Below are 22,823 nucleotides of genomic sequence, written 5' to 3' on the forward strand. Positions count from 1 at the left end.
GTCAAGTCTATTCGTCACATACACATACGAGATGTGCAGTGAAATGAAAAGTGGCAATGCTCGCGGACTTTGTGCAAAAAGACAAACAAACAAACTACAAAGAGAATGGAACAGAATCACATATTCACATATTACATATTTGTGGGAGGGAGGGAAGAAAAAGGAAAAAAACAGCAATTTTAAAAAGACACCACACAACAGTGGAGTGGTTCAGTAAAGTTAGTCCCTGGAGAGAGGAGTTTACAGTCCTAATGGCCTCGTGGAAGAAACTCCTTCTCATCCTCTCTGTTCGCACAGCATGGCAACGGAGCATGTTTGCCTCCGTTATATAGAAACATAGACATAGAAACATAGAAAATAGGTGCAGGAGTAGGCCATTCGGCCCTTCGAGCCTGCACCGCCATTCGATATGATCATGGCTGATCATCCAACTCAGTATCCCATCCCTGCCTTCTCTCCATACCCCCTGGTCCCGTTAGCCACAAGGGCCACATCTAACTCCCTCTTAAATATAGCCAATGAACTGGCCTCAACTACCTTCTGTGGCAAAGAATTCCACAGATTCACCACTCTCTGTGTAAAAAATGATTTTCTCATCTCGGTCCTAAAAGACTTCTCTCTTATCCCTAAACTGTGACCCCTAGTTCTGGACTTCCCCAACATCGGGAATAATTTTCCTGCATCTAGCCTGTCCAACCCCTTAAGAATTTTGTAAGTTTCTATAAGATCCCCCCTCAATCCACTGAATTCTAGCGTGTACAAGCCGAGTCTATCCAGTCTTTCGTCATATGAAAGTCCTGCCATCCCAGGAATCACTGGTGAACCTTCTCTGTACTCCCTCTATGTAGGGTACACACTGGCATGTTATACGTGGTACACACACTGACACATTACACGTAGTATACTCACTGATGCATGCGTGCTCTACTGAACGGTGCCGTGTAGCTCTCTGCCTCTTCCAGATCGGGTAGAGCTTCTTTGTCGAGTTGCATCGGGTTCCGTGGGAGCCAGCTCTTCACGTGTCGCATGCTCTTCTGAACACTGATATAAAAGTGTCACACTACTAATATTTAAGTTGAAGTGCACTTAAATAACCCAAGAACATTAAAGTAGCTCAAACCTAAAATTTTCAAAGACAATTGCTCAAAAAAACAGGGACAATTATGCTTTGTGTAAAATATTAAATATTGCAGGCAAAGTTCGCCTAAATTAATATTTCATGGAAATAGTGTAACTATTAAAATCAATCAAGATGTTTACTGCTTTTATACCAGTTTAAACCATCATCTGCAGTTCCTTCTACATATTTATTTTCCACCTTTATTATATTTATTCTGAAATATCTCTCGTGCATTAAATATTTATAATTTTATCCCCACAATTAGGATTCATTGTATTGAATATAAATGATTGTGACTATTCTCTGATATCTATGTGAAATAATTATTAAAGCCTGCAATATTCCACCAGAAACCATAATTGTAATTATGAAAATATATACCTTAGTGATCACAGCATCAATATGGGACACATGCCAAAGTATTCCTTATTTGTTAACATTTATTATAAAAAAAGACTTTGAAGGAAAATATGTTGGATTTCAGTGTTTACTGATATTGTTGCAGTTAAATATGGAACTAATTTGTTTAGAAGCAGATAGGTTATATTGAGGTTGGTTATTATCTGATTGAAGTCGATGAAAATGGCTGGTTCATTTCGTAAATTCGGCGCAAGATAAGAAATTAAGGGGCAATATTGAAAATTATTTTTTAATTATAAAAGGTATATATTATATATACTTACTTCCAAAACAAAAATTCTTATCTGCAACAGCGCAACAGATATGTAAACATAGTACTCTGTAAACATTATAATAAAAAATTAAAAAGTCATAATTCTATATACTGAAGTTAGACACTATATATATATATATACATATATATACATACATATATGTATATATATATATAGAGTCTATCTTCAGTATATATCTATATATATATATAGATATATGTGTGTGTGTGTGTGTGTGTGTGTGTGTGTGTGTGTGTGTGTGTGTGTGTGTGTGTGTGTGTGTGTGTGTGTGTGTGTGTGTGTGTGTGTGTATATGACATTTTATTGTATATTATAATGTTTACTGTATATTATATATATTTTTATAATGTATATTATAATATTTTTATATATAGAGTGTAGCGAGTCCAAACTTTGTGATCAAACGGTTACTGTATTCGGTGAATTGTTTAAGAAGGAACTGCAGATGCTGGGAAAATCGAAGGCAGACAAAAATGCTGGAGAAACTCAGCGGGTGAGGCAGCATCTATGGAGCGAATGAATAGGTGACGCTTCAGGTCGAAACCCTTCTTCAGACTGATGTGGGGGCGGGAAGAAGAAAGGAAGATGCAGAGACAGTGGGCTGTGGGGGAGCTGGGAAGGGGAGGGGAAGGAGGGAGAAAGCAGGGACTACCTGAAATTGGAGGTCAATGTTCATACCCCTGGGGTGTAAACTACCCAAGCGAAATATGAGGTGCTGCTCCTCCAATATGCGGTGGGACTCACTCTGGCCATGGAGGAGGCCCAGACAGAAAGGTCAAATTCGGAGAGATAAGTTCGACATACATGTGCGTTTGAGATTCTCTAACATATTAAGTCATTGCTGCTGCAGCTGAGCGAGGGTGTTGACTCCAAAGAACCTACAGCGAGCAAGATAGTCCACTCGACGAAAAAGACGTAGTACGGTCATGGGCAGATTCATGGGTAACTTTCGGCCCCATTTCCGTCACCGGCTTCCGTCTCCGCACCAAAGTTCCCGTAGGTTAACTAGTGCGGAGACGGAAGCCGGTTACGGAAACATCCTCGTAAAAATAAAAGTGATTTGGTAAAAATCTTCTCTTCATTTTCAGAATTTAAATTTATTAACACAAACTGTTCCCCCGCAACGTTGTTTACACTGCGGGTCGGGTCGGGTCTGGTTACGGATATGGATGAAAAAAAAGCCCACGTTCCGCTCCGTTGCGTACTACACGTCAGCCCATTGCGTTTAATCTTGCTCCACTATAGGATCTTTGGTAAGATCTGCTGATGTAAGCAGGACTCTCCCCTTAACCCATGACGTCATGTGACAGTCCTCGTAACCACTGACGAGGGTTCGACAGTAAGTGGCCATCAGGTGGCGCCGCAAAAGTTTCCATCTTCGGTTGCGTCGATCTTCGATGTAAACTCGGATTGTACACATTTCATCTGCTCCACTGCAAAATCTTCTCAGGGTACGTCCACTTTGAAGAAGTTCTCCTCCTCTCTCCGACAAGAATTCTGTAGCGCCATTTGTTCTATATCTCTCTCTACATCACCGTCTATAACTCTCGTTTCCCTCCCCCCCCCCCCCCCCCCTCCCCGACTCTCAGCCTGAAGAAGGGTCTCGACCTGAAACATCAAATATATATACCTATTCACCCAGAGAGTTGTGAATCTGTGGAATTCTCTGCCACAGAAGGCAGTGGAGGCCAATTCACTGGATGTTTTCAAGAGAGAGTTAGATTTAGCTCTTGAGGCTAATGGAATCAAGGGATATGGGGAGAAAGCAGGAACGGGGTACTGATTATGGATGATCAGCCATGATCATATTGAATGGCGGTGCTGGCTCAAAGGGCCGAATGGCCTACTCCTGTACATATTTTCCATGTTTCTATATATACAATATGTATATATCTTATGTATATATATGACTTTTTAAGGTGAGGCAGCATCTATGGAGAGAAGGAATTGGCGACGTTTCGGGACGAGACCCTTGGGTCTCGATCCGAAACGTCGCCAATTCCTTCTCTCCATAGATGCTGCCTCACCCGCTGAGTTGCTCCAGCATTTTGTGTCTACCTTCGATTTTTCCAGCATCTGCAGTTCTTTCTTAAACAAATATGACTTTTTTGTTGTTTATATAGTGTTTACAGAGAACCACCTTTACATATCTATTTTGCTGTTGCAAGTAGGAATTTTTTATTTCGGTACATATGAGAATAAATATTCGATTATTTACATTTGGATATTCAATTGGTAGTGGTTGGCGATCACTCCGCTCAGACGCGCTCGAGCTTTGAAGGACCTGTCCCACTTGGCAATTTTTTTTCGGCGACTGCCGGCGTCTTATCAGTGTCGCCAAAAGATTTTGGAACATTTCAAAATCCAGCGGCGACAAAAAAAAATGTTGCGAGACTTGAAATAAAAACGCCGCGCGGCAATACGTCGTCGCGCCACGAATTTTTCGGTGACCTGATACGTTAGTCGACGATGCCGGCAGTCGCCGAAAAATATCGCCACGTGGGACAGGCCCTTAACTGCTCTTGCGGGTCGGTCGGCAATTGCTTTAGCAAGACTTTGTGAAAGAAGGTGGGCGTCATGCTGAATGGCCCCCGGAGTCCAGGCCCGTGTGTCCCGGAACATTTGCCTCCACCCTGCGATGCGCTGGAAGTGAATGACACAAAAGCATGCAAAGCATGTTGGGCATGCAGTAGACCCAAGCACCAGGTGCAGAAATGCCCATGCATTCATTTGGAGCATTGTAAAATCACATTGACAAATTATTTGTCAACTACTGCTGGAGTCCACATTCTGCACAGCCCTTCACAATGTTCTGGTCTCTGACCCCTTGACTAATTTGAATTGTTCGACACAGTTATACTGTCAACTTGCACACACTGATCTTCAACTGATTAAATATGACTCTAACGTATGAAAGAGAAACACCTTCACATGAGTGACAGAGGAGGCCTATGTACCTGCAATGCACAAAAGAAAAATGAAGACGTGCGGTTTATTTCAGAGATACAGCACGGAAACAGGCCCTTCGGCCCACCGAGTCTGCGCCGACCATCGATCACCCATTTACACTAATTCTACACTATCCCATTTTCTCATCCGCTCCCTACACACTAGGGGACAATTTACAGAGGCCAATTAACTGCACGTCTTTGGGATCTGGGAGGAAACCGGAGCACCCGGAGGAAACCCAAGCGGTCACAGACAGAGCGTGCAAACTCCACACAGACAGACAGCTCCCGAGGTGAGGATTGAACCCCGGGTCTCTGGCGCTGTGAGGCAGCAGATCTACCTGTTCCTTTATAGCCTTCTGTTGATAAAAGTCAACAATTATCTTGGCTCAAGTCACAAAGTGCCTCACTGCTTTTATAAGTGGATCCAGCAGTCAGCTTACGAGTTAAGTTCCCTCCAATATCCGTTGAAGCGGATGTCTTGCGCAACGGTAAATATTCTACATTCTCTGAGCAAACGTCGGCAGTTTTTTACGACAATCGTGTTACTTTACTGGAGGTTTTGGTGGTGAGAAACATATTTTGTACAACTAATGCCTTTCTTTCCTCTCTACCCCCAAAAAATACCTGCACTGTGGGGGCGGCATGGTGGTGCAGTGGTAGAGTCGCTGCCTCACAGGGCCAGAGACCCAGGTTCGATCCTGACCTCGGCGCTGTCTGTGTGGAGTTTGCACGTTCACCCTGTAAAAACATGGGTTTTCTCCGGGTGCTCCGGTTTCCTCCACATCCCAAAGACGTGCGGGTTTGTAGGTTAATCGGCCCTCTGTAAATTGCCCGCTAGTGTGTAGGGAGTGGATGAGAAAGGGCTTTCCCACTGCGGCGACCTAATTAGCGAGTTTAGAAGAGTTTAGGAAAGTTTGAAAACATGTCATGTTGAAGACCTCCTTCGACTATGTAGAAGACCAGCTACCACTAGCTACGACTAGCTTCGGCGAAAATTCGACACCGAATAGTGGAGAGTGAAGACGATCTCCCTCGACCTCCCTTCGACTATGATGAAGACTCTCTACGACTACCTTCGACTACCCTCGATTACCTACGACTAACATGCCGACCTTGTACGACCTACTTTGACTAAACCCACGAGTAAAAAAATAATTGATTTTTTTCCATGGCGACTTTTTTTTAAGCGGGCATTTTTCAACATGTTGAAAAATACGCCGTGACCTAGCTGAGGCCTCGAGTACGCGGGGACTACCCTCGAGCATGAAGGAGAGTTACAAAGACCTCCTAGAACCTCGTGTCGATCATGCTGGGAGTATGAGTCGAGGGCAAACTCGTCTGAACTCGCGGATTAGGTCGCCCAAGTGGGGCAGGCCCTTTACATACAACTAGCGATTGATGGTCGGTGTGGACTCAGTGGGGCCGAAGGGACTATTTCCATGATGTATCTCGAAACTAAAACAAAATATTTCCGGGTCTGGATTTACCAACAATTGGTCGATGGAGATTGAGAGATCTAGAAAAATGCAGGAAAATAATTTGTATTTACTGATTTTCCTCTTAAAGTATCCAACAAACACAAAATCTCAGAAATATTACCTTCTGAAACTAATACTATAGAGCTAAAATAACAAGATAGCTATCAGACATCTATATGTGACCATCTCTGCTTATTTTAAATAACAACTTGTTATTTATGTAATGCGTCTAACATGGTACTAATCGTTTGTGTGTAAAAACAGTCAAAATCAACAAGTTAAAACCTGAACAAATTAAACATTGAAGATGTAGTTTGGAAGATGAGGTGGTTGAGACAGGTTATAGAACAGCATTTGTAAGACATTTGGACAGGTGCATGGATAGGACAGGTTTAGAGGGATATGGGCTAACAAAGGACAAGCCTAGATGGGGCATCTTTGTCATCGTGGGTGAGTTGTCAGGGTGTCAGGGGTTACGGGGAGAAGGCAGGAGAATGGGGTTAGGAGGGAGAGATAGATCAGCTATGATTGATTGGTGGAGTAGACTTGATGGGCCGAATGGCCTAATTCCACTCCTATTCCTTATGACCTTATGAGAATGGGAAAGTGGACAGAAGGTGGCTAGATCCTACTCTGAACTCACCAGCAGAACCACCAACAAGTCATCCTCGACTCTGAGGTACAACCTAAGAGGGAGAGGGTACTTATTAAACTCTCATCGCACTCTCATCCCAACCTGGACTGTTTAGAAAGGAGAGAGTTGTATGAGTCAGTTTATTGGACTTTTTTAGTTCATTTAGAAACATAGAAACATAGAAATTAGGTGCAGGAGTAGGCCATTCGGCCCTTCGAGCCTGCACCGCCATTCAATATGATAATGGCTGATCATCCAACTCAGTATCCTGTACCTGCCTTCTCTCCATACCCTCTGATCCCCTTAGTTGAGTATAGTTTATTGCCACATCCACCGAGGTACAGTGATAGGTTTTTGTTGATGGGCCGAATGGCCTAATTCTGTTCCTATCACTTACGGCCTTATGAGGTGGGCTGAGGGGCCTGTTTTCACACTGCTATACGACTCTATCATTGGCTTCTTAGTTGCGGCACATGGATAGGTGAGGTTTAGAGTGGTGTGGGCCAAATGATGGCAGGTGGGACTGGCGTAGGTGGGGCATCTTGGTCGGCGTGGGCAGATCGGGCTCTGCGACACGACGGGCAGCACAGTGGCACAGCGGTAGAGTTGCTGCCTCACAGCGCCAGGGTATCCCGGCTCAATCCTGACCACGGGTGCTATCTGCTGCACCTTCTCCCTGTGACCCGCGTGGGTTTTCTCCGAGATCTTCGCTTTCCCCCCACACTCCCAAAGACGTGCGGGTTTGTGGGCTAATGGCTACCCTTCCTGCTTTGGTATAAGTGTAAAATTGTCCCCAGTGTGGGTAGGACAGGGGATCGCTGGTCGGCGCGGACCCGGTGGGCCGAAAGTCCTGTTTCCGCGCTGTGTCTCGAAACTAAACGAAAGAACTAATTGGATGGGCATAAGAGACGCAGATAGGGTGAGAGGAAAAGCAGGCTTTTGAGTTTGTCAAATAGCGTAGAAGATGGAAGAAAATAGGAGATAAAAAATGTACAAACTACTGAACCAGATTAATTGTTAAGTTTGACTTGATTCTCCACTACTCTAGATAATCTATCCACCTGAGGACAATTTGGCTGGATAGTTGGGGCCTTGTTTCTGCCGCTTCTAAATAATAGGATGTTACAGTCATCTTCCTGGCAGAGTATAGTGGAGCTCCAACTTCACTGCAATAGATACACACAGAGTTTAGTCAATTATGTAACTTTATTCGAGTCGTTCACAAGATCTCACAAAGACACAGCTGAGAATAGTCTAAAAAAGGGCCTGTCCCACTTACGCGATTTTTATCGGCGACTTGCCCATGGCACCCGTCATAGTCGCAGCATCTGGCCGAAGATTTACGACATGTTGAAAATCCAGCGGCGACCAGAAAAAGGAACGACTCTTTGGACGACTACTCTCCACCATACAGGCGACATGTCGCTGGGTGACTCCAGTTTGGTCGTGTGCAGTCACCCAAAGAGTCAATAGACAATAGGTGCAGGAGTAGGCCATTCGGCCCTTAGAGCCAGCACCGCCATTCAAAGTGATCATGGCTGATCATCCCTAATCAGTACCCAGTTCCTGCCTTCTCCCCATATCCCCTGACTCCGCTATCTGCAAGAGCTCTATCTAGCTCTCTCTTGAAAGTATCCAGAGAACTGGCCTCCACCGCCCTCTGAAGCAGAGAATTCCACAAACTCACAACTTTCTGTGTGAAAAAGTGTTTCCTCGTCTTCGTTCTAAGTGGCTTACCCCTTATTCTTAAACTGTGGCCCCTGGTTCTGGACTCCCCCAACATCGGGAACACGTTTCCTGTCTCTAGCGTGTCCAAGCCTTTAATAATCTTGTATGTTTCAATAAGATACCCTTTCATCCTTCTAAACTCCAGAATGTACAAGCCCAGCTGCTCCATTCTCTCAGCATATGACAGTCGTATATTTTTCTGGTCGTCGCTGGATTTTCAACATGTTGAACATTTTCGGGGACCTGCTGCCACTATGACAGGCGCCGACAAGCCGCCAAAAAAAATCGCGTAAGTGGGACAGGCCCTTTACTCTACTGCTGGAATGAAATGTCAAAATGTCACAAATTCTCCCCAAAAGTCAAGATGACGTTATTTTATGTAAAATGTCATTAAAAAGCACCCGGGTGTTCCGGATTCCTCCCGCCTGCCGTAGACGTGCGGGATCGTTGGTTAAATGTCCTCCGTTAATTGACCCTTGTGTGTAGGGAGTGGATGAGAAAGTGGGATGACTTCAAACTAGTGTGAACGGGTAATCGATGGTCAGCACGGACTCAGTGGGCCGAAGGGCCAGTTTCCGTGCTGCATGCCTAAACTCAATGGTCACGTGTTATTCACCACTTGAGCGTGTCATTATGTAAGTGTATCAAACTCTGAGTGCAGCACGGTGGCGCAGCGGTAGAGTTCCCGCCTCACTGCGCCGGAGACCCGGGTTCGACCCTGACTACGGCCGCTGTCTGTACGGAGTTTGCATGGGTTTTCTCCGGGATCTCCGGTTTCCTCCCACACTCCAAAGACGTGCGGGTTTGTAAACTAATTGGCTTGTGTAAGTTGCCCCAGGTGAGTGGGGAGCGGATGAGAAAATGGGATAGCATGGAACTAGTGTGAACGGACGGTCTGCCAACAGTCACAAAACACAACCTGAAACATATTGCTGAAGTAATATTGACACTAGAATACTGTCACTAAAGTATCTAAGTAAAGTAAATTCACCTTCCTCGGGCACTTTGAGGAGTTGCTGTGCCTTGACCACAGTGAGATGTGCAATAACATTGCACCAGGCTTACAATATCTACAGCTAACCCAGTGTGTAGTCTGTTTTAAACCCATGCCAGACTGAGGAAGGGTCTCGACCCGAAGCGTCACCCATCCCCTCTCTCCAGAGACGCTGCCTGTCCCTCTGAGTTACTCCAGCTTTTGGTATCTATCTCTTGCCCAGAGTGGTCTCCCCGTGATTTTACAATCACCAACAAACATACAATCTGCAGACGTATTGAGACGTGGTGTTAAAGCAGGCGCAGCACATCACCCACCAACCTGCTAATCATTTTGCTCCTCCAAGCAGTATAATAACATTTTTTCCTGGATGGATATGAAAAACAATAAACTGAACATCAAGAAGAAAAGACCAGGGAACATCTACTCTCTGAGCATCATAAACGTCGGGTGCCATTAAGCAATTCTAATTGAAACTCTGATCAGGGCCGGCCTTAAGCCAATTGGACCAATTGGTCCCGATTGGGCCCCGCGCCTAAGGGGGCCCCGCGCTAGAGTAATCTACTCTCGTCTCGGGTAGATCTACCCCGGGTGGAGGGGGGAGAGAGGGGTGGAGAGAGAGTAGAGGGGTGGAGGGGAAAGAAAGGGGTAGACGCGGAGGGGTGAATGGAGAAGGGGGAGGTGGGTCGTTCCCTCACGGTCCCGATTGGGCAGCGCTCCCACCCCTCCAGTTGCCATGCTTCACGCACACAGCCCCGGCTCCATCCCTCTCTCTCCCTGGGGAGACACGGTGAACATACAGCGAGGGCTGGGCTGGGCTTACATGTATTGCAATTTTATATTAAAATGTTGCAAAACTGGTTGCATTTTCCCTGTGGTAATTTTCACAAACTGTCCAAAATAAAGGGACAGGCACAAAACGCTGGAGTAACTCTGTGGGACAGGCAGCATCTCTGGAGAGAAGAAATGGGTGACGTTTCGGGTCGAGACCCTTCTTCAGACAGGAGCGCCTGAAGGTTCAGGTGTCGACCCAGAAACGTCACCCGTTCCTTCTCGCCCGAGACGCTGCCTGTCCCGCAGAGTTACTCCAGCGTTTTGTAAATCTTCGGTTGAAACCAGCATCTACAGTTCCTTCCTACACAACATAAAGGGATGTTCTCCGACTTTTCATTCGAGGGAGTTGATGATAGCTCGACTATCATGGAATTCACTGGCCACCCGAGGGAAATCAAAACTATCCTTGTCTTCAGGGCTTGGTTAAAGCTTCTGTGATAAACGTGGCCACAATCCCACACCGATCTTTAGCAGTGATTCCCCCCCAAAAAAATTCAGTGATGACCTCAGTGTTAAGGTGAGCGGTTTAACACTTGAACTGAACAAAGTAAGACATGTACAAACCTGAATGGCATTCGAATGTTCATGATCTCCGCATATTTACATATAGTTTCCCAGGGTGCGTGGAGTTTCACAAACATCACGTCAGCGTTTGTGATGGATTGCTGTAGTTGGAGAGAAATGAAGACATAGTTTAGTTCATTGCCACGTGTACCGAGGCGCAGTGAGGAGCTTTTTGTTGCGTGCTATCCAGTCCGCGGGCAGATGGTTCCAATCGAGCCGTTTCACTCTGTGCGCGTGGGTTTACTCCGGGTGCTCCGGTTTCCTCCCACATCCCAAAGATGTTACAGGTTAAATGGCTTCGGTAAGATGCCCCTGGTGTGTGGGGAGTGGGTGAGAAAATGGGATAGCATAGAACTAGTATGAACAGGTGATCGATGGTTAGCATGGGCTCAGTGGGCCGAAGGGCCAGTTTTCCCCTCCTGTGTCTCTAAGCTAAATGGATGAGAAAATGGGATAGCATAGAACTTATGAGAATGGGTGATTGGTGGGCCGAAGGGCCAGTTTCCCCCGCCTGTGTCTCTAAGCTAAATGGATGAGAAAATGGGATAACATAGAATTTATGAGAATGGGTGATTGGTGGGCCGAAGGGCCTGGTTCCATGCGGTATCTGTAAAAATGGATATATTTACAGTGTATAAATACATGATAAAGGAATAACGTTTAGTGTAAGGCAAAGTCCGATCAAGGATAGTCCCGAGGGTCACCAATGAGGTAGATAGTAGTTCAGGACCACTCTCTGGTTGTGGTAGGATGGTTCAGTTGCCTGATAACAGCTGGGAGGAAACTGTCCCTGAATCTGGAGGTGTGGTGGTAAGTTGGTTCAAAACACAACCAAATGTTTCTTATCGAAAAATATAAAATTCATAAGGGATTGGACATGCTAGAGGCAGGAAAAATGTTCCCCATGTTGGAGGGAGTCCAGAACCAGGGGTCACACAGTTTAAGAATAAGGGGTCGGCCATTTAGGACTGAGATGAGGAAAAACGTTTTCACCCAGAAGAGTTGTGAAACCGTGGAATTCTCTGCCACAGACGGCAGTGGAGGCCAATTCACTGGATGTATTCAAGAGAGGGTTAGATTTAGCTCTTTGGGCTAACGGAATCAAGGGATGTGGGGAGAAAGCAGGAAGGGTAATAATAATAATAATGGATGATCAGCCATGATATTGAATGGCGGTGCAGGCTCGAAGGGCCGAATGGCCTACTCCTGCACCTATTTGCTATGTTTCTATGTTTCTAAATCACTGTCCACATAATTTCAGCTCTGATTTATAACCAGGTTATATGAAATATAGAAAATAGGCGTAGGAGTAGGCCACTCGGCCCTTCGAGCCAGCACCGCCATTCAATATGAATTAACATTAATGATATAATTGAATTAACATCAAAGGCTAAAAGCCTAATATTTAATAAAGTTATTGCTTTATCTCAAGGCAACAAAACTTATATAATTCCACATTTAAATCGCATTAGGCTTTCACCTCATTATCAACTCTTCCCAAAGATTACTTCCTTCAGGCAGCACAGCTAATGAATCATTTTTACCACAGCACAAACCAAAATTGTTTTTGAATGTTCGAACAAAAGTTACAGATGGCAAACTAAGGGGATTTCATGACTGCCTTTTAATATTCACAAACCAAATATTCACAAAGCTGGCAGAGTTTAGTTTAGTTTAGAGATATAACGTGGAAACAGGCCCTTCGGCCCACCGAGTCTGCACCGACCAGCGATCCCTGCACACTAACACTGCCAGACACACACTAGGGATAATTTATTTTACATTTACACCTCGTCAATTAGCCTACAAACCTGTACGTCTTTGGAGTGTGGGAGGAAACCGAAGATCTCGGAGAAAACCCACGCAGGTCACGGGGAGAAAGTACAAACTCCGTAAAAACAGCGCCCGTAGTCAGGATCGAACCTGGCGCTGTGAGGCAGCAACTCTACCGATGTTCCACTGTGCCACCCTATAGAACTGCGGCCGCACAGCGCCAGAGACCTGGGTTCGATCCTGACCTTGGGTGCTGTCTATGCGTTCATAAGCTCATAAATTCTAGAATTAGAATCAGGCTATTTGGCCCATCAAGTCTACTACTCCATTCAATCATGGCTGATTTATCTCTCCCTCTGTGGGCCGGAGGGCCTCTTTCCACGTTATATCTCTGAACTAAACTATCATCAAAGACTCGAGGCAATAAAACGATTATCAATGAAGCCGTTTGTTTTGTTCGCACCTCCCTCTCCAGCTGCAGTCCTTCCGCACGCAGGTTCTTTTCAAAGGTGCTCCTTTTCTCAACGTGCATGTCCGTTTTTTTGTAGACCAAGATATAGTCAATCCTCTTCCGGCCATCTTTGAAGAACAGACTATTTTCCGACACAGAGAGTTCTTTATCCTAGGCAAAGGACACATGACATTTAGTCTCAGTTTAGTTTATTGTCACGTGTACCGAGGTACAGTGAAAAGCTTCTGTTGCGTGCTATCCAGTCAGCGGAAAGACAATACATGATTACAATCGAGCCGTTTACAGTGTACAGATACATGACAAGGGAGTGATGTTTAGTGCAAGGTAAAGCCAGCAAAGTCCGATCAAGGATAGTCTGAGGGTCACCAATGAGGTAGATAGTAGTTCAGCACCGCTCGCTGGTTGTGGTAGGATGATTCAATTGCCTGATAACAGCCGGGAAGAAACTGTCCCTGAATCTGGAGGTGTGCGTTTGTTTTAACACTTCTGTACCTCTTGCCTGATGGGAGAGGGGAGAAGAGGGAGTGGCCGGGGGTGAGACTGGTCCTTGATGATGCTGCTGGCCTTGCTGAGGCAGCGTGAGGTGTAGATGGAGTCCACGGAAGGGAGGCTGGTTTGTGTGATGGTCTGGGCTGCGTCCACAATTCGCTGCCTTTTCTTGCGGTCTTGGATGGAGCTGTTCCCAGACCGCTGCCAAATAGATTGTATGAACCATCAGAATTTGCCACTGAAAGCATTGTTGGGGGCATGTGTAAGACCTTACTATCCCATAACTGATTCAGTTTTCTCATAGATAATGCAGTACTTTTGCAATCTGTCAATAGACAATAGACAATAGGTGCAGGAGGAGGCCATTCGGCCCTTTGAGCCAACACTGCCATTCAATGTGATCATGGCTGATCATCCCCAATCAGTACCCCGTTCCCACCTTCTTCCCATATCTCCTGACTCCGCTATCTTTAAGAGCCCTATCTAGCTCTCTCTTGAAAGCATCCAGAGAACCTGCCTCCACCGCCCACTGAGGCAGAGAATTCTACAGACTCACAACTCTCTGTGTGAAAAAGTGTTTCCTTGTCTCCGTTCTAAATGGCTTAAACTGACTTATTCTTAAACTGTGGCCCCTGGTTCTGGACTCCCCCAACATCGAGAACATGTTTCCTGCCTCTAGCGTGTCCAAACCCTTAATAATCTTATATGTTTCAATAAGATATCCTCTCATCCTTCTAAACTCCAGAGTGTACAGGCCCTTCAGTAATCCTTCCGTAATATTGAAAATCTACCTTGGATAGGTGACATTTCAGGTCGGGACACTTCTTCAGACTGAAGATGTTGTCTGAACAAGGGTTCCAACACAAAACATCATCGACCCATGTCCTCCACAGATGTTTCCCGCCCCATTGAGTTACTCCAGCACTTTATGTTTTGCCCAAGGGTTGATACCAACAAAAATATTCTCCAACCGTTTCACCTCAACTCCTTGAGGTCTTTTATCATCTTGTCTTTCGCGAGAAATTATCGACACCGACTGTTCCTGGATCCAAGGAGGTTGAGGGGTGACCTGGGCGAGTCCAGAACCAGGGGCCACAGTCTTAGAATAAAGGGGAGGCCATTTAAGACTGAGGTGAGAAAAAACTGAATTTGTTGTGAATTTGTGGAATTCCCTGCCACAGAGGGCAGTGGAGGCCAAGTCACTGGATGGATTTAAGAGAGAGTTAGATAGAGCTCTAGGGGCTAGTGGAATCAAGGGATATGGGGAGAAGGCAGGCACGGGTTATTGATAGGGGACGATCAGCCATGATCACAATGAATGGTGGTGCTGGCTCGAAGGGCCGAATGGTCTCCTCCTGCACCAATTTTCTAAGTTTCTATGTTTCTATGGACCAGGCCTGGATAGAGTGGATACGGAAGATGTTTCCACCAGAGGTCATAACCTCTGAATTAAAGGATGTACCTTTAGCTAGGAGATGAGGAGGAATTTCTTTGGTCAGAGGGTGGTGAATCTGTAGAATTCATTGCCACAGAAGGTTGTGGAGGCCAAGTTAGTGGATATATTAAAGGCAGAGATAGATAGATTCTTGATTAGTGCGGGTGTCAGAGGTTACGGGGAGAAGGCAGGAGAATGGAGTGATGAGGGAGAGATAGATCAGCCATGATTGAATGGCGGAGTAGACTTGATGGGCCGAATGACCTTATTCTGCTCCTAGAACATATTAACACTATGTGTGGCAGGGTCTGATGAAGGGTCCCAACCTGAACCGCCATCGACCCATGAGATGGCTGATCCAGTTAGTTACTCCAGCACTTTGTGTCATTTTTTGTAAACCAGCGTCTGCGGTTCCTCATGTGTCTCTGTGAAAATCTACCTTGCTGTTTATTTCTAGACCCAAGCTTAGTGCAGCATCAGTAGATAACTGAGCAGTGTGGTTGCATTTGGAATATCTACAATTCCTCTAGAGCGCATGATGTGATTCCCTTATCATGTATCTGTAACACTGTGGACGGCTCGATTGTAATCATGTATTGTCCTTCCGCTGACTGGATAAACAATAGGTGCAGGAGTAGGCCATTTGGTCCTTCGAGCCAGCACCGCCATTCAATGTGATCATGGCTGATCATCCCCAATCAGTACCCCGTTCCTGCCTTCTCCCCATATCCCCTGACTCCGCTATTTTTAAGAGCCCTATCTAGCTCTCTCTTGAAAGTATCCAGAGAACCGGCCTCCACCGCCCTCTGAAGCAGAGAATTCCACAAACTCACAACTTTCTGTGTGAAAAAGTGTTTCCTCGTCTCCGTTCTAAGTGGCTTACCCCTTATTCTTAAACTGTGGCCCTGGTTCTGGACTCCCCCAACATCGGGAACATGTTTCCTGTCTCTAGCGTGTCCAAGCCTTTAATAATCTTGTATGTTTCAATAAGATCCCCTTTCATCCATCTAAACGCCAGAGTATACAAGCACAGCTGCTCCATTCTCTCAGCATATGACAGTCGTATATTTTTCTGGTCGTCGCTGGATTTTCAACATGTTGAAAATTTTCCGAACTCCAGAGTATACTAGCCCAGCCGCTCCATTCTCTCAGCATATGACAGTCCCGCCATCCCGGGAATTAACCTTGTAAACCTACGATGCACTCCCTTAATAGCAAGAATGTCCTTCCTCAAATTAGGGGACCAAAACTGCACTCAATACTCCAGGCGTGGTCCAGATAGCACGCAACAAAAGCTTTTCCCTGTACCTTGATACATGTGACAACAAACTAAACAAACTAAAGGGTCTGTCCCACTGCGGCAACCTAATTTGCGAGTTTGGAAGAGTTGAGGAGAATTTGAAAAAGTGTCATGGTCGTGTTGTATCGCCGAAGTAGAACAACCTCCTACGACCTCCTTCGACTATGTAGAAGCCTAGCTTCGACTAGCTTCGGGGAAATTGGACACCGAATAGTGGGGAGTGAAGCCGACCTCCTTCGACCTCCCTTCGACTATGATGAAGACTATCTACGACTACCTTCGACTACCCTCGATTACCTACATCTAACATGCCGACCTACTACGACCTACTTCGACTAAACCTACGAGTAAAAAAAATATCGATTTTTTTTCCATGCCGACCCATTTTTATTCGCGGGCATTTTTCAGCATGCTCCTCGACAAAACTGAGGCCTCGAGTAGGTGGGAACTTCTCTCGAGCATGAAGGAGAGTTACAGTGACCTCCTGGGACCACGTGTCGACCATGCTGCGAGTTTGATAACTCTTCTAAACTCACAAATTATGTCACGGCAGTGGGACAGGCCCTCAACTCAATGGAATACTTTGCTGAGAATAATACCATCCGCTCATCGCTGGGGGGCTCCAGCAGTATTTGCTGTGTGGAGGTCTGAAGGAGAAAGATATGGTCAGTTTGAGAATCGTAGGTCCTTTGTTCCGATTCTGCTGTGCTCCACTCCTGATCGTCATCTGGAAAATAAAGAAATAAACCCTTACTATTCAGACATTCATCCTTAAAACGCCGCCCTAGATTTGACTTCCCGTACACGCCACACCAGAAAACAAGACACACAACTACATCAAAGTCAACGTAAAAATCCACCATAGCGGCTCGCCCCCATTCCTCACGATCTTCCCTCCTGAAGGGCCTGCCCCACTTGGTGATTTTTTCGGCGACTGCCGGCGTCATATCAGTGTCGTCAAAAGATTTTGAACGTTTCAAACTTCGGCGGCGAAAAAAAAAGTTGCGACATTTGAAAAAACGCCACGCGTCAATACGTCATCACGCCGCGTATTTTTCGGTGACCTGATACGTCAGTCAATGATGCCACGGCCCTTTACTCTCCCGCGGTTGATCATCCCCAATCAGTACCCCGTTCCTGACTTCTCCCCATATCCCCTGACTCCGTTATCTTTAAGAGCTCCATCTAGCTCTCTCTTGAAAGCATCCAGAGAACCGGCCTCCACCGCCATCTGAGGCAGAGAATTCCACAGACTCACAACTCTCTGTGTGAAAAAGTGTTTCCTCGTCTCCGTTCTGAATGGCTTACTCCTTATTCTTAAACTGTGGCCCCTGGTTCTGGACTCCCCCAACAGCGGGAACATGTTTTCCTGCCTCTAGCTTGTCCAAGCTGACCACGCTGAGTAACGCGTTTAATATTAAAACAGAGATTACCTTGGGGAATAATGCAGATGGGAACAGATTCTGGTGCCCAGGGTTTGGGCTGAGAATCCTGTTGGGAACCGTAAAGCAAGTCGTTGACACTCGAGCCAGTCTTCTCTGCGAAAGTAGGAGAAAAAAAACACTTTTAACTCCAATTATGATATCGGGGTATTTCGCAAAAAGTGCTGAAGTAAAAAATTAAAATAATAATAATAATAATAATAATACACATTATGGTCATTGTAAATACATACATCAAGCCAGTCATCGGAGGCTAGTCTGCAGAATTAGGAGAAAAAAAACTTGAAGTCCTGAAAAAGGAGTGGAGGCTGGTGCATCTTCTTCAATGGTGGACATCCCACGTAATAGGAATAGACGACACAACAGTGCAGCGGGTACAGATGCTGCCTCACAGCGCCAGTGATCCGGTTCGATCCTGACTACGGGTGCTGTCTGTACGGAGTTTGCACGTTCTCCCCATGACGTGCGCGGGTTTTCTCCGGGTGCTCCTGTTTCCTCCCACACTCCAAAGACGTGCAGGTTTGCAGTTTAATTTAGCTTCAGTAAAAGTGTAAATTGCCCCTAGTGTGTAGGATAGCGTTAGTGTGCGGGGGTGATCGCTGGTCAGCGCGGACTCGGTGGGGAATTTGCCTGTTCCCACGCTGTATGTCTAAAACTAAAAACTAGTAGAACGATTATGTCTATGAAATATTATTGCCTTGGACATTATTAAGTTGGCGGTTAGTTCATCCAATAAAATATTAATCACAGTCGAGTCCAAATTGCTATTAGAACAATGATTAATGTTAGTCACCAGGTGAGGTGAATAGGGGAGGATTTGATAGGTATCTGCGGGGTAACTTTTTCACACAAAGGGTGGTGGGTGTATGGAACAAGCTGCCAGAGGAGGCAATTGAGGCTGGGACTATCGCAACATTTTAAAAACATTTAGACAGTTACATGGATAGGACGGGTTTGGAGGGATATGGACCAGATGTAGGCAGGTGGCACTAGTGTAGATGGGACATGTTGGTCGGTGTGGGCAAGTTGGGCCGAAGGGCCTTTCCATGCTGAATGATTCAATGACACCCTCTTTTACAGGTCCCAGATGCCTCATCTGGGAAGGAAATTTGGGATTGGGGTCAATATAATTTTTTTGCTTCTAAGGATGAAAGCAAGATGAAGGCAATCAATGTCTGCAAAAGCGTAGTTTAGTTTAGAGATATAGCGCGGAAACAGGCCCTTCGGCCCACCGAACCAGCGATCCCCGCACTTAAAGCCCTGTCCCACGGTACGAGTTCATTCCAAGAGCTCTCCCGAGTTCAAACTCGTAGTAAGCACGGAGAATGAACGTAGCGGGTACGTCGGAGCTCGGGGACGTCTCTTAGCGCTAACGGCAGGTACTCGGGAAGACTCGCTAACGGCAGGTAAGCACGGGAAGACTCGTGAAGATTTTTCACCATGTTGAAAAATGTCCACGAGAGCCCCGAGTACCGACGAGTGGCCATTACCGTAAATCTCCGAGTTCGTATCAGGGCAAACTCGGGAGAGAGCTCTTGGAATGAACTCGTACCGTGGGACAGGTAACACAACCCTACACACACTAGGGACAATTTTACATTTATAACAAGCAAATTAAATTACAAACCTGTACGTGTTTGGAGTGTGGGAGGAAACCGAAGAGCACACAGGTCACGGGGAGAACGTACAAACTCCGTACAGACAGCACCCGTAGTCAGGATCGAACCGGGTCTCACCGTGCCGACCTGCTGTCGGCTGTGAAGTGATGGCTTAACCCTCACGACAAGATAAACATTGAAGAAATGGGATACCTGCTTTAATTTGATTGGCTGCAGGACATAGTAATGGCTGTTGCTGTAGCAAATGACTGTCTCCAACATGTGTAGGGAGGAACTGCAGATGCTGGTTTACACCGAAGATAGACACAAAATGCCGGAGTAACTCAGCGGGACAGGCAGCAGCTCTGGAGTAAAATAATAGGTGGTGTTTTGGGTGGAGACCCTTCTTCAGACCCTTCCTCTGCCTGAAGAAGGGAACATGTTTCCTGCCTCTAGTGTGTCCAAACCCTAAATAATCTTATAAATTTCAATAAGATCGCCTCACATCCTTCTAAACTCCAGAGTGTACAAGCCCAGCCGCTCCATTCTCTCAGCATATGACAGTCCCGCCATCCCGAGAATTAACCTGGGAAACCTACGCTGCACTCCCTCAATAGCAAGAAAGTCCTTCCTCAAATTAGGGGACCCAAACTGCACACAATACTCTAGTACCTCAGCTTGAAGAAGGGCTCAATCCGAAACGTTACCTATTCTTCAGCCTGAAGAAGGGTCTTGATCCGAAACATCACCTATTCTTCAGCCTGAAGAAGAGGCTCCTATTCCTTTTCTCCAGAGAGGCTGCCTGATCCGCTGAGTTGCTCCGACATTTTGGGTCCATCTTTTAACATACGCCGGAGTATTAGATGTAAATTTCAACATGCAAGCATCAACCACCATTAATTGTCGAGAGTATTTCACAGGTGAACTGACCGCTTTGGACAGGGATATCTGTGGTACATGGTCCTGCAGAGAGCGTGTCCTGCAGATGGGATCCTTGCTGTAGGGAGTGGTTGCTGAGATGGTTGGGCAAGGTTTGGCTCTGGGCCAGACAGGGCAGGCTTCTCCTCGATGGCTTCAATGGCTGCTCTGTGACGACCCCACTGACGCTCGTGTTCATCCCTGCAAGAGAAAGAGAACCACAGATGCTTTATTTAAGAAAGAACTGCAGATGCTGGAAAAATCGGAGGTCGACAAAAAATGCTGGAGAAACTCAGCGGTTGAGGCAGCATCTATGGAGAGAAGGAATAGGTGATGGTTTGGGTCGAGACAGCCTTTTTCTCACAAAGAGTTGTGAGTCTGTGGAATTCTCTGCCTCATTCGGGTTTCAATAGACAATAGACAATTAACAATAGGTGCAGGAGGAGGCCATTCGGCCCTTCGAGCCAGCACCGCCATTCAATGTGATCATGGCTCATCATCTACAATCAGTCCCCTGTTCCTGCCTTCTCCCCTGACTCCGCTATTTAGTCAGTCTCAGTCTAGCCCACGACAGAAGGGGGAGGGGTTTTACAGTTTGATAGCCACTGGGAAGAAGGATCTTCCCTGAGAGAAATGTTCCATGAGAGGAATAGAGCGGTCCTGAACTATTATCTACCTCATTGGTGACACTCGGACTATCCTTGATCGGACTTTGCCGGCTTTACCTTGCACTGAACGTTATTCCCTTATCATGTATCTGTACACTGCACATGGCTCGATTGTAATCATGTGTTGTCTTTCCACTGCCTGGTTGGCACACAACAAAAGATTTTCACTGTACCAAATGGCCTAATTCTGCTCCTGGAATCTAAGGAGTGGCCAGATTATCTTAAACCACAAGTAACATCCAAGGCAATAATTGCCTAAACGGGGAAATATAAGTTTGTAGGTTAATAGGCTTTTGTAAAATTGTAAATTGTCCCTACTGAGTCGGATAGTGCTAGCGTACGGCACTCTAAGACCTCAACGGTGGAACAGGCAGGCGGAGGACGATGGCTGGCCTTAGTGGAGCGTCACAACGGCTGGGAAGACTGCAGCAGAAAAGGGTCTCCGGTCGTCTTGGACTCCATGCCACCAGATCCCGACCCAGATCTGTCAAGGGCCGTGTGGGTGGCTGTCGGTGCACCAGTCTCCCCACGTTAAACAAAGTCGCGGGCGGGCGTCCTCCGACCCTGGAGACACCCATGGTCAGCCATGACCGCAGGGGACCTTAGATCCTAAGAACTAAGATGGGAATGAATGGTCGGCGCGGACTCGGTGGGCCAAATGCCTGTTTCAATGCAGCATCCCTAAACTATGACAAAACCATACATTAGTTTTGTACATGGTACATGAATAATTTGCTTGTGGGGGTTACATTCCTATCTTGCTTTCTTTCCACTTTGCCTGGAAAAAATATTTTACCAGGCATGAGAATCAACTTGTGATGGGATTAGGTCATAAAGTCATAAGTGATAGGAGCAGAATTGGGCCGTTCGGCCCATCAAGTCTACTCCGCCATTCAGTCATGGCCGATCCGTCTCTCCCTCCTAACCCCATCTTCCTGCTGCCTTCTCCCCATAACTCCCGGCACCCTGCACATTCCGCAGATCAGTAGACTTGTGGCTGTCTGGAACTCCAATGAAAACAAACCACTTGCCTTATGTTCACCTGCAGCACATGCACAGCGGGATTTGATGGATCTGTATTCTCTTTAAGACTTCCCGCTGCTAATGAGGCAGCGTCTTGGCTTTTTCTCAACTAAAGCATTTTGTTGTCTCTGCACTTGTACTCTGCACAATGACAATAAAGTTGAATCTAATCTAATCTAATCTAAACTCAAACTCTCTCCAGTCTTAATGGGCAGTAGGATTTGAAGTACTGTGTAGGAAGGAACTGCAGATGCTGTTTTAAACCGAAGAGAGACACAAAAAGCTGGAGTAACAGAATCTCTGGATAGATGGAATCGGTGACGTTTCGGGGCGAGACCCTTCTTCAGACTGGTTAAGGGGCTGTCCCACTTGGTGATTTTTTCGGCGACTGCCGGCGTCATTTCAGTGTCGCCGGCCGTTCAAAATCCAGCGGCTACGAAAGAAATGTTGCGACACTTGAATAAACACGTCAATACGATGTCACGCCGGGAATTTTCCGGTGAACTGACACGTCAGTCAATGATGCCGGCAATCGCCGATAAAATCGGCAAGTGGTATAGGCCTTTTAGGGATAAGGGAAACGAGAGATATAGACGATGATGTGGAGAGATAAAAAACAATGAATGAAAGGTATGTAATGATGATAAAGGAAACAGGCCGTTGTTAGCTGTTTGTTGGGTGAGAACGAGAAGCTGGTGCGACTTGGG

At 46.1% G+C, this 22,823-nt stretch overlaps 1 protein-coding gene across 1 annotated transcript in view; it reads right to left on the minus strand.

The window, feature by feature from the left end:
* Positions 1-22,823, minus strand: part of ano3 (anoctamin 3) — a 195,602-nt gene that overhangs the window by 85,515 nt on the left and 87,264 nt on the right. The window contains exons 4-9 of the mRNA XM_033038644.1: positions 20,438-20,626; positions 17,901-18,005; positions 17,067-17,194; positions 13,235-13,393; positions 10,999-11,099; positions 910-1,041 (exon numbers count right to left, since the gene is read on the minus strand). Coding sequence (XP_032894535.1) covers positions 910-1,041; positions 10,999-11,099; positions 13,235-13,393; positions 17,067-17,194; positions 17,901-18,005; positions 20,438-20,626 — 814 coding nt within the window. The remainder of the gene's footprint in view (positions 1-909; positions 1,042-10,998; positions 11,100-13,234; positions 13,394-17,066; positions 17,195-17,900; positions 18,006-20,437; positions 20,627-22,823) is intronic.

This window comes from Amblyraja radiata, chromosome 20 (assembly GCF_010909765.2).
Source record: "Amblyraja radiata isolate CabotCenter1 chromosome 20, sAmbRad1.1.pri, whole genome shotgun sequence".
Lineage (NCBI taxonomy): Eukaryota > Metazoa > Chordata > Chondrichthyes > Rajiformes > Rajidae > Amblyraja > Amblyraja radiata.